Here is a 15,795-nt window from a genome sequence, read left to right as displayed (position 1 = left end):
AAAATGCAATTTTAAGAGATTTATTCAATTTTATTTCAATGTCATTCAAAGTCAATTAAAAAAATAATATAAGAAACTTTCAAACTCACAGAAATACAAACTTATTTAGTAACAAATGAAACATAAAGAAACTACCAACTCAAAAAAGTGAAGTAAAAATCGAAATTCTAAAACTGCAATTTTAAGAGATTTATTCAATTTTATTTCAATGTCATTCAAAGTCAATTAAAAAAATAATATAAGAAACTTTCAAACTCACAGAAATACAAACTTATTTAGTAACAAATGAAACATAAAGAAACTACCAACTCAAAAAAGTGAAGTAAAAATCGAAATTCTAAAAATGCAATTTTAAGAGATTTATTCAATTTTATTTCAATGTCATTCAAAGTCAATTAAAAAAATAATATAAGAAACTTTCAAACTCACAGAAATACAAACTTATTTAGTAACAAATGAAACATAAAGAAACTACCAACTCAAAAAAGTGAAGTAAAAATCGAAATTCTAAAAATGCAATTTTAAGAGATTTATTCAATTTTATTTCAATGTCATTCAAAGTCAATTAAAAAAATAATATAAGAAACTTTCAAACTCACAGAAATACAAACTTATTTAGTAACAAATGAAACATAAAGAAACTACCAACTCAAAAAAGTGAAGTAAAAATCGAAATTCTAAAAATGCAATTTTAAGAGATTTATTCAATTTTATTTCAATGTCATTCAAAGTCAATTAAAAAAATAATATAAGTAACAAATGAAACATAAAGAAACTACCAACTCAAAAAAGTGAAGTAAAAATCGAAATTCTAAAACTGCAATTTTAAGAGATTTATTCAATTTTATTTCAATGTCATTCAAAGTCAATTAAAAAAATAATATAAGAATCTTTCAAACTCACAGAAATACAAACTTATTTAGTAACAAATGAAACATAAAGAAACTACCAACTCAAAAAAGTGAAGTAAAAATCGAAATTCTAAAAATGCAATTTTAAGAGATTTATTCAATTTTATTTCAATGTCATTCAAAGTCAATTAAAAAATAATATAAGAAACTTTCAAACTCACAGAAATACAAACTTATTTAGTAACAAATGAAACATAAAGAAACTACCAACTCAAAAAAGTGAAGTAAAAATCGAAATTCTAAAAATGCAATTTTAAGAGATTTAAAAAAAAAAACAATAAGAATTAAAGTGTTAAATTATAAAAATGTTCAAAGAAAAAAAACAAGGTTGGCATACAAACAAACAAATAGTAAACGCCAAGAGAAGGTTGATTTTTACGGTAAAAAACATTTCATAGTACAACCACGATTCACAATTATATTGAAGGTTCACCTGACTGATCAAAAAGGCAGTATTGACGAACTTCAAATCATAATTTAATGTCCTTTTTATTCACTTAATTTTGTATTTTGGTAAGGGTGGTCCTCCTTTGTAAGATGGTTTTGCAAACGGCTAAGAAATGATTCCGGTCTCTGTAATTCAATCGATTTACCAAAATTTTTCTTCGTTTACCTCTGAGTAGAATTGGGGCTAATATGTATAAATTTTACAGATCTAATCAATAGCTTCCAACCTTTAAGATTAATTTCTATCCTTAATGATCTCACTTCTTTGCCAAACAAAATGTCGAAATGACTATGAGAGCTAGAACCACTAAATGCAAATACACGTTGATATCCAAAGAGAGCATTAACAATAGTGTACACTGATTAATCCCAAGACGTACATTATGTTTAATTTGCAGTATATTTGAAATGAGTATTGCTGTTAAGGGCATTTTCTATTATCGATTCACAAGAGATATGGATGAATTATTGCAAGGTGAAATTGGTGGCATGTCGGAGGGGTGGGGGGTGGGGTGGGGGTAGAAATGGATTTACTTACTGAGAAAGTACCGATATTCTCACTCAATTTTCCTACTTCCCGTATACATTACGAAAAGGATTTATTCAAGAATTTTTTTAAAAGTATTATGAGCTCTAAAAGGAGGTGTTCTAACTACAAGTTGAGTACCCTGAAATAGACAAAAATAAGACACGTTGGCGTGTATTTTTAAATAAATATCCTTAACAACACAGAGGAAAATAGAATGCAATTATTTATCTGCCAAGCATTTATTTTTCAGGTTCGAATAAATCCCGATGATAGCAAATTGTAACTGGCCTGTTTTTTCTTTTTTGAAAAAATAAGAGATTTGTAAATTAAATTTCTTCCCAATGCAAACATATATACATGTTTAGCACCACTTACATATACATGTATTGTAAAACAAAGCACTAGTTTGTGACAAATATAAGCTACAGATCTGCCACACATACAGATTACATGGTAACCGCGGCGTTCATATCCTGTAACTTAAAGTGGAACTTATAATTGTATTTTTTTTAATTTGTCCAGTTCTGAACGTTGAACTCTATCAGTGCATTGAACAGGTTTTCTCCTTTCGGATTACTGGTGTAAATTGCTCTCTCGTATGAGATAAACAACAAGAAAACCCCGATCCTTTGATATTGCGGGTGTTGCCTCGCTTTTTACACCCTCATGATAAATTTTCCTCATATCCTGTCAAAAGTTAAGCTGGTTTTATCCTGCCGTATCTTATACAACGGGAATTCTTTTGGTCCTATGCTGACGGGAACACGTTACTATCCTTTATGACTTGGTTACAAATCCTCACCGTTCTCCGTATTTAACATTTTCTGATCTGAATGGTTGCTTAGGGAATGTGTGTCCATTTCACTTTCTTCTAAATTTTCTTCTATAGGTTCATCTAAAAATTCTTTCTCAACTGTTAAATGTTTTCTTTCGTGAGAGCCGTTTGAAAGTTGTGAAATCACTGAAGTTTGAGTGGTTAACTGTACATAAGCGTTTGGTTGAAATGTGTCTCTTTGCACAGAATCTGATGGAGCAAGAGAACGGAATAAAAACACGACATGAAGGATACCTAAAACTAGATTTCCACATCCTCCAAAACCGGCAAGAAGGAGGGATGAAGGAAAGGCAAACGTTCTGGTAGAATCTGGTTTTAATTCTTCCAGATTTGCATTAGCAGATACTTCTGCAGTCCAGTTAAAAACTACCGCCATCAACAGGCAAACTGTAAAAGGAAAGTTATACACCATTTCATTAAGTATCACAAGAAATTATGTTGGATGTTAGTCAAATACTGGTCTTTTTTATGAAATGAATCAAATTAGAGACGTATGATACGAATTCAATTACAATTATTTTTTTTTTCTAGTTACAGATAGTGTGTGAATGGGGGGGGGGGGGGGGGAGGAGAGGATCAATTGCATCTCACGACCAGAGTTTGTCAATTGTCACTCGAATCTTTGGTTTGATACATATGATTTAATATGGATATCATACTAACACATCAATAGTATATACTTACATGAAATGAATGAACACACCACAATAATTAAATGATGGCGCAGGACGTGCCTGGGTTTGCAGAGAAATGGAACACATGTGACTGCAGACACAATGGAGAAAATCAGGGCTATTGTTGTTAAGGTCTGCGACCATACACGCAGAGAATATTGTATTTCTGTAAAATAGAGTGGAGTTTCAAGTAACATCATTTGTGCATTAACATCTAAACACACAAACTCTAGGAAAAAAATATAGAAAAATATAATTATTTAATATGGCCTATTGTAAGCGCTTTTGGGTCTTCCTATTGTCTCCAAGACTGAAGGACTCGATTTTCATTGAAAATCGGTATTATATGAATGTTAGATGAGCTCAGCAGGAAATTACATCCATATTCAGAGATAAAAAGAACCACGGGCAATTTTATTGACAAGATACTTAGGATTCAGCAGATCCATTATAAACACTAGAACAGACGGTAATAAGATATTCAAACACAGCGATCAATATTGTCCATTTCACACACCTTAAGAGCTGCGATGTGATAATTGTGTAGAAATGTAATTTTCTGGGGGGGAAAAAAGCAGCAGATTATATAAGCAGCAATCGATAAATTGAGGACGTGATTCTGAAAACATCTAACAAATAAGACAAACTGTGCATAGTTGTGTTCGGAGGCTATGTAATGTGACTGAATATGGTTAAAAGGTATTTTTTTAAGGAATGTATTGATTTAATGTAGATAAACTAAAAATGACATTAAAATCAAAGCAAAGCAATACAGCACACATCGTTATCGCCTGCTATCTTTCAGCTTGTTGGTTTTCATAATAAATAGAAAGTAAAAATGTTTTTATTTCCATGGTAATAGTTTGTGTAATAGAGTCTTTCTTGCGTGTTCACTTGTAACAACAATTAATATAAACGGTTACTGAACACAGCAGTGACTCAGTCACAATACAGAGACGAAAAATGCAGGCAGAACTCTTAATTATCAACAGATGTACTCACACATACAATCAGACAAAATAAGTATACACTAGAGTATGTAGGTACGGAATCAATATAAAAAGACAATACCTTTGTAGTTCCTGCCAGCGTCTATATCTTCCCTGTAGGTGTCTAAATGAGTGGTGGATCTACAGGCGCCGTTCTGGCACGTTACAGTGTACCAGAGTCCAGTGTAGATTTTGATGCTGCTGACTTGACCATTTTCAGTGATGAAGTCTGTCATTACGACCCAGGTATGTGTGCTGAAAGCTATGGTCTGGAATAAAGTCGACAGACAGGCCAGCCCCAAAGACAGAATGCAGAAAAGAGGACTCATTACGAACCTATTAGCTGCACTGTTAAGCCCGTCTACCATTCTACTCATCTAGTTCATGGCCCTGAAAATGAATACGAGCGTACATGAAATTGACATGTTGGCAAGGAAACACACAACATTAATCAGACTCCCGAGTATGATGATTTATAAACTAGAATGTTTACAACAGAAAGAAACATTTTATAATTTAAAGAAGGAAAGATATTTTAAAATTCAATATCTACTGTATTAACCTTCATTTCCTAGTGTTTTTTTTAAATATCATAAATTCCCTTCTGATAATTTTCTTTATATCCTGATAATTTAAAAATCATAGTATCGCCAGATATGTTCCTATATGTAGAACCCCCTCCGACGAAAAAAGCATGTATTTAATACGTAGGCATTTAAAACAGGTATCAAATGATGGAAATACAGAAAACTTGTTTTTGAAAGAATTTTTTAAAAAATGGTTTAGATGGTTTCTCGAACTCTGATTCAGAGGAGGTGCACAGCATAACCTAACACCATATAAAGCTGCAAAAAGTCCATTATTTGAACTCTTCAAAACTAAGCTGTGTGTCTAAATGACAGATCACATTTGCTAACAAGGTCATTGTTTCGACCATAGAATTTGTAAAATGTGGACCATAAACGAGACTGTTGATACCCTTGTTTCATCAACTCGGTTTATTTCATTTTCGAAATTGTTCATATGTAGAACCTGCTCTAGCTATCGATAATTGGTAGACATTAACTCCACAAGCAGGTGATAATGGTTTATTGCTACATAAATATGGGAATTTGACGACAGAAAATTGAAGTCATCACGTTTATCATAAAGATTAGTTGTCATTTTTGCATAAATTAAGTCTGAAAAGTCTTAAATTTTGATTCGCCTTTCTTGTGCAACGTACTACAGACACGAATTTGAAAAAAAAAATTAGAATGAATTAAAAACCAAATTCAAGATTTTGTGAAAACTGCAAATATTAATCTGTATAATTCTAGACATCATTATTGTTACTAACGCTTTAATACCAGGGTCAAGGCTTTTGATGCTAACTGGTTTCTGTCCAAAGACAGTGACTGTAGTGCTTCAAACAACAATGAGGATTTAAAGCAACTTTAGTGGACTCAGGAAATGGGGGGGGGGGGGGGGGGGGCGCGCGCGCGCGCGCAAGACACCCCCCTCATCTGCGGAAAAACGTTTAGAATAAACCACTACTGTATTTTACAAGTATAAACTAAGCTTTTAGTTGCAGACTTGATCACCGCACCCCTGGTCAGATTTTTAAATTGTTTCTATTCAGTTGATTTTAAAAAATACTGTATCGATCCATTATACATGTATTTATTAATCTTAAGAAAGTTTGAGAAAAGGAAGATTCTAACAAAATTTCGAATTTCTTCTCAAAATCTGATGATTGATTAGGGTAGACATTACAGAATATGTGTATACCAAGAGAAGATAGAATAAGTCCAACTGTAAATTAAAAGAGGTAGGAAATGAAGTATATTTTCTTTTAGGTTGTCCATGCCATAGTCAATCAAGAATGAATTTACTATCCACCATATTATCTATGAGGTCTTCTTTTTAATAGTTTGTCTAAAAATAACCAACTTTTATGGTTAATGAACTGTGAAGATGTTGATTTGCTGTGCAAATTATGTGAATTCATTAGTCATGTATAGTTAGACAAATTTAGTCATATGATGACACTTTTACTCACAAGTACCTTAATTCACTACTTATGTCACACAATGTTATGTTGTTGATATGTGTGTTACTCTACATTGAACAGAAGTGGATAACTTCTAATAATTATCTGTTTATTCTACATGATTGAGACGTAAGTGGAATTATGTTTATCCTTTAGCACCGACTCTTGTTGCCTCTTGTTGATGTAACAAACACAGTTTTATATGTTTAGATATACAATGTATGTATATCATAAATAATAATAACGCACAAGTTTGCACAACAACCCATCATGCATGTCTACATATGAAAGTTAAAAATGCATGCATTTCGAGACTTTTAGCATCCCCCCCCCCCCGTAAATGTTCCTCATTGGGAACGATGTTATATTCCTTCATACTTAATTCATCAAAATGAGAGTGACTGCATTTCAATTTCAACATCTTCGGTTTCAGATTGCTGTTGTGAACTTTTTTCTCTCGATATAATCTTTCATTTAGTTCGGTCGAGCATGGATTTTGAACAAAATGTTTTCTTATACACAAGGATACCTAAGGTTATTTATAATTTTATGTTGAACAGAGGCATACATTGTATTAGGTAATTAATTATTTCGAACCACATAAGCCAGCCTTGGTTGTAGAATATACCCAGGACTTACCTACTCCCGATCAATACAGGTCAGGTAAATCTTGTGTGCAAGATTAACAACAACACGATTGTTTGCTTCAATCACTGCCAATTATTGTGCAAAATAAGAACGAAACTTACCGCCATGGCATTTCCAGGGTATTTACAATTAATCACACAGCTATGTACCTGTCCAAGACCTTACCTTCTTTCACTATCACTGTGTATTACCATAGTGCACACCATTGTCTTTATTTACAACATAATTAACACTGGCATTTAAAATCGGGGTACGGATTATTAACAAAGTCAATCCCTCTCGGGAAGTTAAAACGTTAATAAAATTAAATCGGGTCAATAAAAAGGCCCACTATGGACAAAGAAAATTTAAAACGAATACGTTAAAATTGTACATAAACGGCACAATACAACCTATTCTCAGTTGCAACAAGTGACACTTTGAAACGTTCACCTACATTTTGTACGAGGTAAAATAATGAGTCAAAGCATATTTACCTTTTCATGGCTCATGATGTGACAAGAGTAAAACGTGTACACACTGTATTTATATCCTCTTCTATCAATCAGTGAGACCTCACTATACAGTGCAGTTGACTAGGATCAATTTATTCAGCTGAGTTTCTCCTCTCCTGTGCGCGGTAAACTGTCCCCACCTCATCAGCACAAATAATAAAAGGCCTTCACGCTACACTGGCATTTCCATTAAAGTAATGTTATAATACTGACAATGATCCCCCCGAATGGCGGATGTTTCAAATCTGTATTTATTTTTCACAAGTTGTGTGTAATCTGATTCATTTTAAAAATCGCACACAAAAACACTTTCCGATCATGTTTGAAATTTTATCTTGTCCAACAATGTGACAGTTATCTCAAATAACGTGTTGACCGTCTCAGGTTCTTTGGTTCTGAAAAGGGGAAAAGGCACGATCGCGATCAATAGAACCCCTTGTCATGTTTTCTCTATTGAGAATACCGACTAAAAAACTGGGTTTTTCTTCTTTAGTTGCTTTTCATAATGTAATATTCCATAGAAGATGAAGCCTTTTCGAGAAATTAATCATTTAGGAAAACTGCGTGCGTTATTTACTGGAACAGCAATTAGTATTATATCTTTCACAGGAATGCATGATAAACGACGGGACATTAACTATAGGTGTAAGTCATAACAAAGGACAGAATGGCGAAATTAAACAGAAATTTTCGACAAAAAATGAAAGCATAGCACACTATAATTATTGTCAAAAGAAGGAGAGATTTTTGTGTTACGGCCCCTTCACACGAAAGGAGCATGCAAAAGTTTCTGCATTCAAATCAAATACTATTGATATAAAATATACAAAATCTAATATTCTCGACCTACTGCACATAAACTGACATCCAATATGTGACATTCTAAAACAACCTAAGCTAGCCAATCTCAAGAAATTGAATTAGAACTATTTTTTAACAACACTTTGTATTGATGAAAGGTACAAGTTGAAGATACACGATTTTTTATGGAGCACACTTTCAAACAAAGAGCTACCCTGCTATGGGTTGATGAGGGTTTCTCATTGCTCTAAGGGTAAAGAGGGCAATTTATAAAAATCTGTGTCGTTTTGGTTTCAGTCAAATATTTTAAATTACACCTGAATTTGGCCGTGCACGAAAGTCCTCGGGGATTTGGAAAATGTCATTTTAGCAGAGGGTCCATACGGCCAGGGTAGCTCATTTTAAACATGCAAAGGTTTAAAGAAGTAAATATTTTCGAATAAATTAGTCGTTATAATTGTAAAATAAATAAATAAATAAATATAATTATGATACAATAGCATAAAAAACGAGAGGCGTATACATATGTACAAAGTATAGCAATAAACATACAATGGAAGAAGAAAACAAGATGTGTTTGTGAAACACTGATACCCCCGTATGGCAACATAGCGAAGATTAAGCTTTCTCAAATGCAGATCAAATGTGTTGATACTTAAAGTAAGGCCCTTTCACAAGAAATAAAAATGTGAAATATAAAACCCTACCACCACCTGTTCAAAGGCTATTACCAAGGTTAACGTTTTTAAATGTAGGACAAACTCCAGGGTCAAGGTTGTTGGTTTCTAAAGAAAGCCCTTGTCTCAAAGATTACATATGGGAAGTATGAAAGCACTGACCCTTACCGTTCAAAAGTTATGGCCAAGGTTAAAGTTTGTAAAAAGTAAGTCAAACTCCAAGGTCAAGTCAAAGGGTCAAGGTTGTTGGTATCTAAAGAAAGGCCTTGTCTCAAGGATTACATATGGGAAGTATGAAAGCGCTGGTCCTTACCGTTCAAAAGTTATGGCCAAGGTTAAAGTTTGTAAAAAGTAGGTCAAATTGCAAGGTCAAAGTCAAAGGGTCAAAGTTGTTGACATTCAATGAAAGGTCTTCTCACAAGCATTACATATGTGAAGAATGAAAGCCCTAGCCGTTACTGTTCAAAAGTTATGGTCAAGGTTAAAGTTTTTTCCTAAGTACGGAAAACTCCAAGGCCGAGGTCAAAAGGTAGAAATTGTTGGTTTCAAATGAAAGGTCTTGCCACAAAGAATTGATATTTGAAATATGAAATTCCTAGTATCTACTGTTTAAATATTACGACCAAAGTAAAGGTTTGGATTTTTTGTGTTAAAATGGGTCAAACTACAAGGTCAAGGTCAAAGACTCAAGGTTCTTGATATCAAATGAAAGGTCTTGTCACAAGGATTAAATATGTGAAATATGAAAGCCCTAGTTCTAACCCTTCAAAAATTATGTTGAAGGTTGTATTTGAAAAGCAGGTCAAACTCCAAGGTCAAGGTCAAAGGGTCACAGTTCTTGGTATCCAATGAAATGTCTTTTCACAAGAATTAAATATGTGAAGTATGAAACTCCTAGCCCTTACAGTTCAAAAGCTATGGCCAAGGTTAAAGTTTTTTCATAAGTATCCAAAATATCCAAGGTCAAGGTCAAAAGGTCAAGTTGTTTGCACTCAATGAAAGGTCTTCCCATAAAAAATACATATATGAAGTATAAAAGTCCTGGTATCTACTGTTCAAAAGATATAGCCAAAGTAAAAATTTGAATTTTTGTGTAAAAGTGGGTCAATCTCCAAGGTCAAGGTCAAAAAGCCAAATTTGGTGGTACCAAAAGAAAGGTCTTTTCACAAGGAATACACATGTGAACTATGAAAGTCATAGCTCCAATAAATCAAAAGTTAAGGGCAAGGTTAAAGTTTTTGCGGACAAACAGACAGACAGGCAAAGAGACAGATAGACAGACAGACAGACAGATGGACGGACACGACAAAATTATACACCCTCGAAACTTGGTTTACGGGGATATAAAAAATGGTCTGATCAAATTTCAGTTATGGAGGACAGACGGTGTCGTTTATGTTAGATATCAATATACAAAGTTTTTTTAAAAGATTTTAAATTTTAAATAATTTTAGAAAACTTGAGAGTATTTGGCGTTCTACAAAATCTAGGATGTAAAAGATTCTTTCTGATGCTGTTCAATGTTTAACATTCTAAAATGAAATGAAATTCGTCATGCTATTTGCCCTGTATTTCACAATGTACAAACTGTTTCACCCAATGGAATATTTGACCATCTACCAGTTTCAACTGGGAGGTGATGGTTTGAAGTTCTAAATTTTATATAAATTATTTTTTGGAGTTTACTGAGTAAAATACATGTACTTAAAATTTTTTATAAATTTGACCTTTTGATGAATTATTTATATCACTATGCCATTTTTGAATAAATTGGTCATTTATTCTTTGCTTCAAATTGTGGTATAATCACACAGACACAATTGTCTTTCATTTACCTCCTGAGGGCAAACTTTCTCGTTTTCCCCTGACAAAAATTAGAATTCTTTATACAAAAGCTGTCCCTCTTTTTGGACAGTTTAATTGTTATATTCCATTGCTTTTGGTTTCTTATGTCTCGTTTCTTGTTTTACACATACCCAAATTTTCTTTGCTTATTACATAGCTGCAGAACTGTAGCTCTCCGAACAAATATTTTGACAGACCGGAGAGCTACAGTGCCGCCCATTGAAAAAACTGTATATCTATTGTGCACAAAAAATTGCGCTTGATTCTGCATTAATTCTTCCAAATTCTTTACTCAATAGCAAAAAAGCTATATTTCAAACAATTCCTTACTTCAGAGTTCTCTATCAAGTACTCTCGTAGTTTACATCTGCATGAAGCACATTAGACCGAATTATCTTGCAAACCAAACTGGCAGTATAAATTTTCGATGGTCTCAATATCAGGGCCAGGAGGGTTACTAACATCAATTGAAAGGAATGTTTTGTTGTAGAAGCAGTGAAAGAATATGTTAGGAACACACGGTTAGTAATATTTTGAGCTGACAGTTTAAAAAACATGGAGAAATAAATCGAGAAACAGCGCACTTTTTTGTGCGCAATAAATATACAGTTTTTTCAATGGGTGGTACTGTAGCTCTCCGGTGTGTGTCAATATACATGTATATATATATATATATATATATATATATATATATATATATATATATATATATATATATATATATATATATATATATATATATATATATATATATATATATATACATGTATATATATATTTTTTTTGGAGAGCTACAGTTCTGCAGCTACTTATTACACAGGTATTACACAGGTATCTGTGGACGGTAGACCCCCTCTTCTCCCTCCTCACTAACCGCGGGACTTGTTGGACTTTTTTATGCCCTCGTAAACGAAGTTTCGGGGGTATACAGTTTTTGTCGTGTCCGTCCGTCTGTCTGTCTGTCTAGCTGTCCGTCTGTCTGTCTCTCTGTTTGTCCGCAAATACTTTCACCTTGCCCATAACTTTTAATTTAATGGAGCTATGACTGTCATATTTAAAATTTGTATTCCTTGTGACAAGACCTTTCTTTGGGTACCATCAAATTTTACCTTTTGACCTTGACCTTGGAGTTCGATCCACTTTTACACAAAAATTTCAAACTTTTACTTTGGCCATATATTTTGAACAGTAGAACCAGGACATTTATACTTCACATATGTATTCTATGTGACAAGACCTTTCATTGGATACACCAACCTTGACCTTGACCTTGGAGATTTCCGTACCTATGAAAAAACTTTAACCTTGGCAATAACTTTTGAACGGTAAGGGCTAGAGCTTTCATACTTCACATATGTAATCCTTGTAAGAAGACCCCTCATTGGATACCAAGAACTTTGACCCTTTGACCTTGACCTTGGAATTTGACATACTTTAAAAACAAACCTTGACAATATCTTTTAAATATATGTATTCTTTGTGTCAAGACTTTTTATTGAATACCAATAACCTTGACCTTGAACTTAGAGATTTCCGGACTTATGAAAAAAAAAACATTAACCTTGGCAATAACTTTTTAACGGTTAGGGCTAGGGCTTCACATATTCACATATGTATTTATTGTGGTAAGACCTTTTATTGGATACCAATAACCTTGACCCTAGAGATTTCGGGACTTATGAAAAAAAACATTAACCCTGGCAATAATTTTTGAACGGTAAGGGCTATAGCTTTCATGGTTCACATATGTAATCTTTGTAACAAGACCTTTCATTGAATACCAATAACTCTGACCTTGATCTTGAATTTTACCTACTTTTAAAATCTTTTTAACCTTGGCCATAATTTTTTGACGGTTAGGGCTAGGGCTTCCATACTTCACATATGTCTTCATTTTGGCAAGACCTTTCATTGGATACCAATAACCTTGACCTTCTGACCTTGATCTTGAAGATTTCTGTACTTATAAAAAAAAACTTCAACCTGGCCATAACTCGGGAACAGATGGTGATAGGGCCTTCATATTTCACAATTGTATTTTAACTTAGGAGACCGTACTTTGGGTACCAAAATATAAAATTTGCATTTTAGAAAAGTTAAATCTTCACTATGTTGTCATACGGGGGCATCAGTGTTTCACAAACACATCTTGGTTTGAAAATGAGATTTATTTCATTTTTTTATCAAGTACACCATAGGAAATATCAAGAGGCCCTGGATCACAACACTCACCTGAGTTACTTTGGTCCAATGGTTTTCACCTGATCCCCTCCTTGTAATACTTTTACCCCCACTCTACCCCCAGAGGCCATTATTTGAATACCGGTTATATAGAATCTACACTTCCCTAGGAAACATGTTTCAGCTTTTATTGACCAGAGAATTTTTAGAAGATTTTCAAAGACTTTTCCTATAGACATTTGCATATTTCAATGTAAAATTTTGATTCCCTTTCGTGTCCCACCATACCCCAGGGGCCTTGATTCAATTTCGAATCTACACTACCCCGTGATGCTTTCACATAAATTTCAGTCTATCTTGTCCGGTGGTTTATCATCTTCGTTAGCCAAGAGTTTTCGTCCACTCCCCTCCCCATATTAAACCAAAGGGTTTATGGGGAGAAGAGTGGTCAAAAAACTCTTGGCCAGTGAAGATGATGATTCTTTGGAAGGTTTGTTCATGATCCTACCCTATTTTTGTCTTTTCCTGAGTACCCCCCTTTAATGCGGGTATGGTCCTTCATTTTAATAATTTAAACTCCCCTTTGCCCAAGGATGCTCTGTACTAACTTTGGTTAAAGGCCCTGTAGTTTATAAGAAGAAGAGGGACGGACAGAAAAACAAACGGACAGACAACATATGAACAGAAAAGCTTACTTGAGCATTCAGCTCAGGTGAGCTAAAAGAAAGCACACTAACAATATTAGAGAATGATATGCCACTCCATTTTGTTTACATTATATCCCTCCAGTCTTTCAGGGTTAAACAAGCAAATTCAAAGAATTGTGGTCCCTCACTTTCGGTGTTTTTGTGTGTGAAATGTCATTTTTTATGGAATATTGTGTCAAATATGAACGTTCTTTCATATATCATTCAGAAGTTTTCACCGAAGTTAACTTTAACAAAAGGTCATTCGTGAAGGTCAAGAAATCATAGCATGCTTGGAAATATTTTTTCACAGGAAATACACATGTCAAATATGAAAGCCCTATCTCTTCTCAATCAAAAGTTATAACAAAAAATTAACATTTTTGAAAATTAGGTCAAACTTCACTAGATAAAAAATCATATTTTTTTCATTTAGAAAGGTCTCATCACATGCAATACACAGCTTTAATATGAAAGTCCATGTCCTCTCATTCAAAAATTATGAGCAAGGTCAAAGATTTTGAAAAGAAGGTCAAACTTCAAGGTCAAGGTCATGAGGTCAAAAAATCAAAGTGTATTTAAAAAGGTTTTGTCACAGGTAATATACAAGCTTAATATGAAAGCCCCATCTCTTCTCTTTCAAGTGTTATGGCCAATTCAAAGTAATCTTTAATTTTTTAAAAAGTAGGTCAAACTTCAAGGTCAAAGTCACAGGGCAAAAAAATGTTTTTACATTATCTCTACACAATATCATGGTCCAAGGAAAGGTAAAGGTAAAAAAAAATGTTGAAGCATTTGAATAGCTCTCATCAGTCTGAATCAAGATGGAACATGAAAAAGATGAATGCAAAGTGAAGAAGATGAACATGACAAACACTCTGCCCAGGCCATATTCATGGCAGGGCATAAAAAAACTTCACCTAATTCAATAGGCCTTAGCACTTACATCTAATGTGGACAATGTCAGTTACAGTGGTTTTCCATGAAAGTGTTCGTTACTTATTTCAGTTGGTTAGTCTGCAATTCTGTACTTGTGTGACACTTTCATTTCTGTGCGGTATCTCGAGAACTTTTGCAATGAAATTTTACAAAATAACTCCCAATGGCATAAGGAAAACCCCTATTGGTTTTGAGGTCAAAGGTCATAAATTTAAATATTCTTCCGTTTAAAACGTTAGTTTCCGTGGAATATCTCAAGAAGACTTTAAACTTTTGCAGTAAAATTTTGTACAACTCCCTTTGGCCTACAGAATACCCCTAATATTGAGGTCAAAAGGTCAAAGGTAAAGGTAGTATATCCATCCATCCCGAGTGTGTCTTAATCTTTCATACCTCAAGAAGCTTTTGAGTTTTTACAAATAAATTTTATACCATCTCCCAATGGCCCGTCCGCCTTTCTTAAATTCCTAAAGTGCCCCCTCCCCCATCCTTGCATGCTCTTCTTTTATTCAATAAGCTGGGGACACAACTTCATCAGATAAAGCTGCTCAAACAGTAAGGGGAAGGGGGATACTGAACACTTCTGAATCAACAAACAAATTATACACAAGGCGTAATGTTTCAAAGATTTCATTGTTTAATAACAGCACAATATTTTTTTTTCTCACAAATGTAACAAACACTCTCTCCAGTATTTCACAAAATGGGAATAATCACAGTCTGTTTAGCTCTGTGACGAGAGCACAAACCTGGAGAATACATTGGCAGGTTTTAGTAATGCATGATAATTAATATAAATGCACAGTGACAACTTAACAATATACCTCACGACTCACAATAACACACTGAGACTCAACATAATAAACCTAATGAACGTTAGATTGTAATTGCTCAAGATTGCAACGCTTTTCATTACAAATAAGGCACTTATTACTCCAATTAACTGTGAATTATCCAATAAAAATCATTTCAAATTTGTGAAAAATCTTGTGCAGATTAAAAATACATTTTTGATACAATAAACATTATGCAATCAGCATACAAAATTTTTGTTAACTCAAATCTGTAATCTAAATACATTTGCAGCATTTCAAAAGATTGAATATT

The 15,795-nt window shown here is 33.6% G+C and overlaps 1 protein-coding gene across 2 annotated transcripts; it reads right to left on the bottom strand.

Moving 5' to 3' along the window:
- Positions 1-1,066: 1,066 nt before the first annotated feature.
- On the bottom strand, positions 1,067-8,083 carry LOC134252166 (uncharacterized). Of its 2 annotated transcripts, none has more exons than XM_062734606.1 (4): positions 7,542-8,083; positions 4,468-4,775; positions 3,407-3,562; positions 1,067-3,109 (listed from the first exon to the last, which is right to left on the bottom strand). In XM_062734606.1, exons 2-4 carry the CDS (start codon positions 4,760-4,762, stop codon positions 2,676-2,678), a joined length of 885 nt encoding a protein of 294 aa, XP_062590590.1. In that variant the 5' UTR covers positions 4,763-4,775; positions 7,542-8,083; the 3' UTR covers positions 1,067-2,675. The 2 variants fall into 2 exon arrangements, with proteins under 2 accessions (XP_062590590.1, XP_062590595.1); XM_062734611.1 differs by lacking the exon at positions 7,542-8,083 and adding an exon at positions 7,231-7,423.
- Positions 8,084-15,795: the final 7,712 nt, after the last annotated feature.

This window comes from Saccostrea cucullata, unplaced genomic scaffold (genome assembly GCF_032062105.1).
Source record: "Saccostrea cucullata isolate Sc308-1 unplaced genomic scaffold, CSIRO_AGI_Scuc_v1 ctg1, whole genome shotgun sequence".
Classification (NCBI taxonomy): Eukaryota; Metazoa; Mollusca; class Bivalvia; order Ostreida; family Ostreidae; genus Saccostrea; species Saccostrea cuccullata.
The sequence above is the reverse complement of the archived record's forward strand: the minus strand, read 5'-3'. Positions and strand labels throughout refer to the sequence as shown.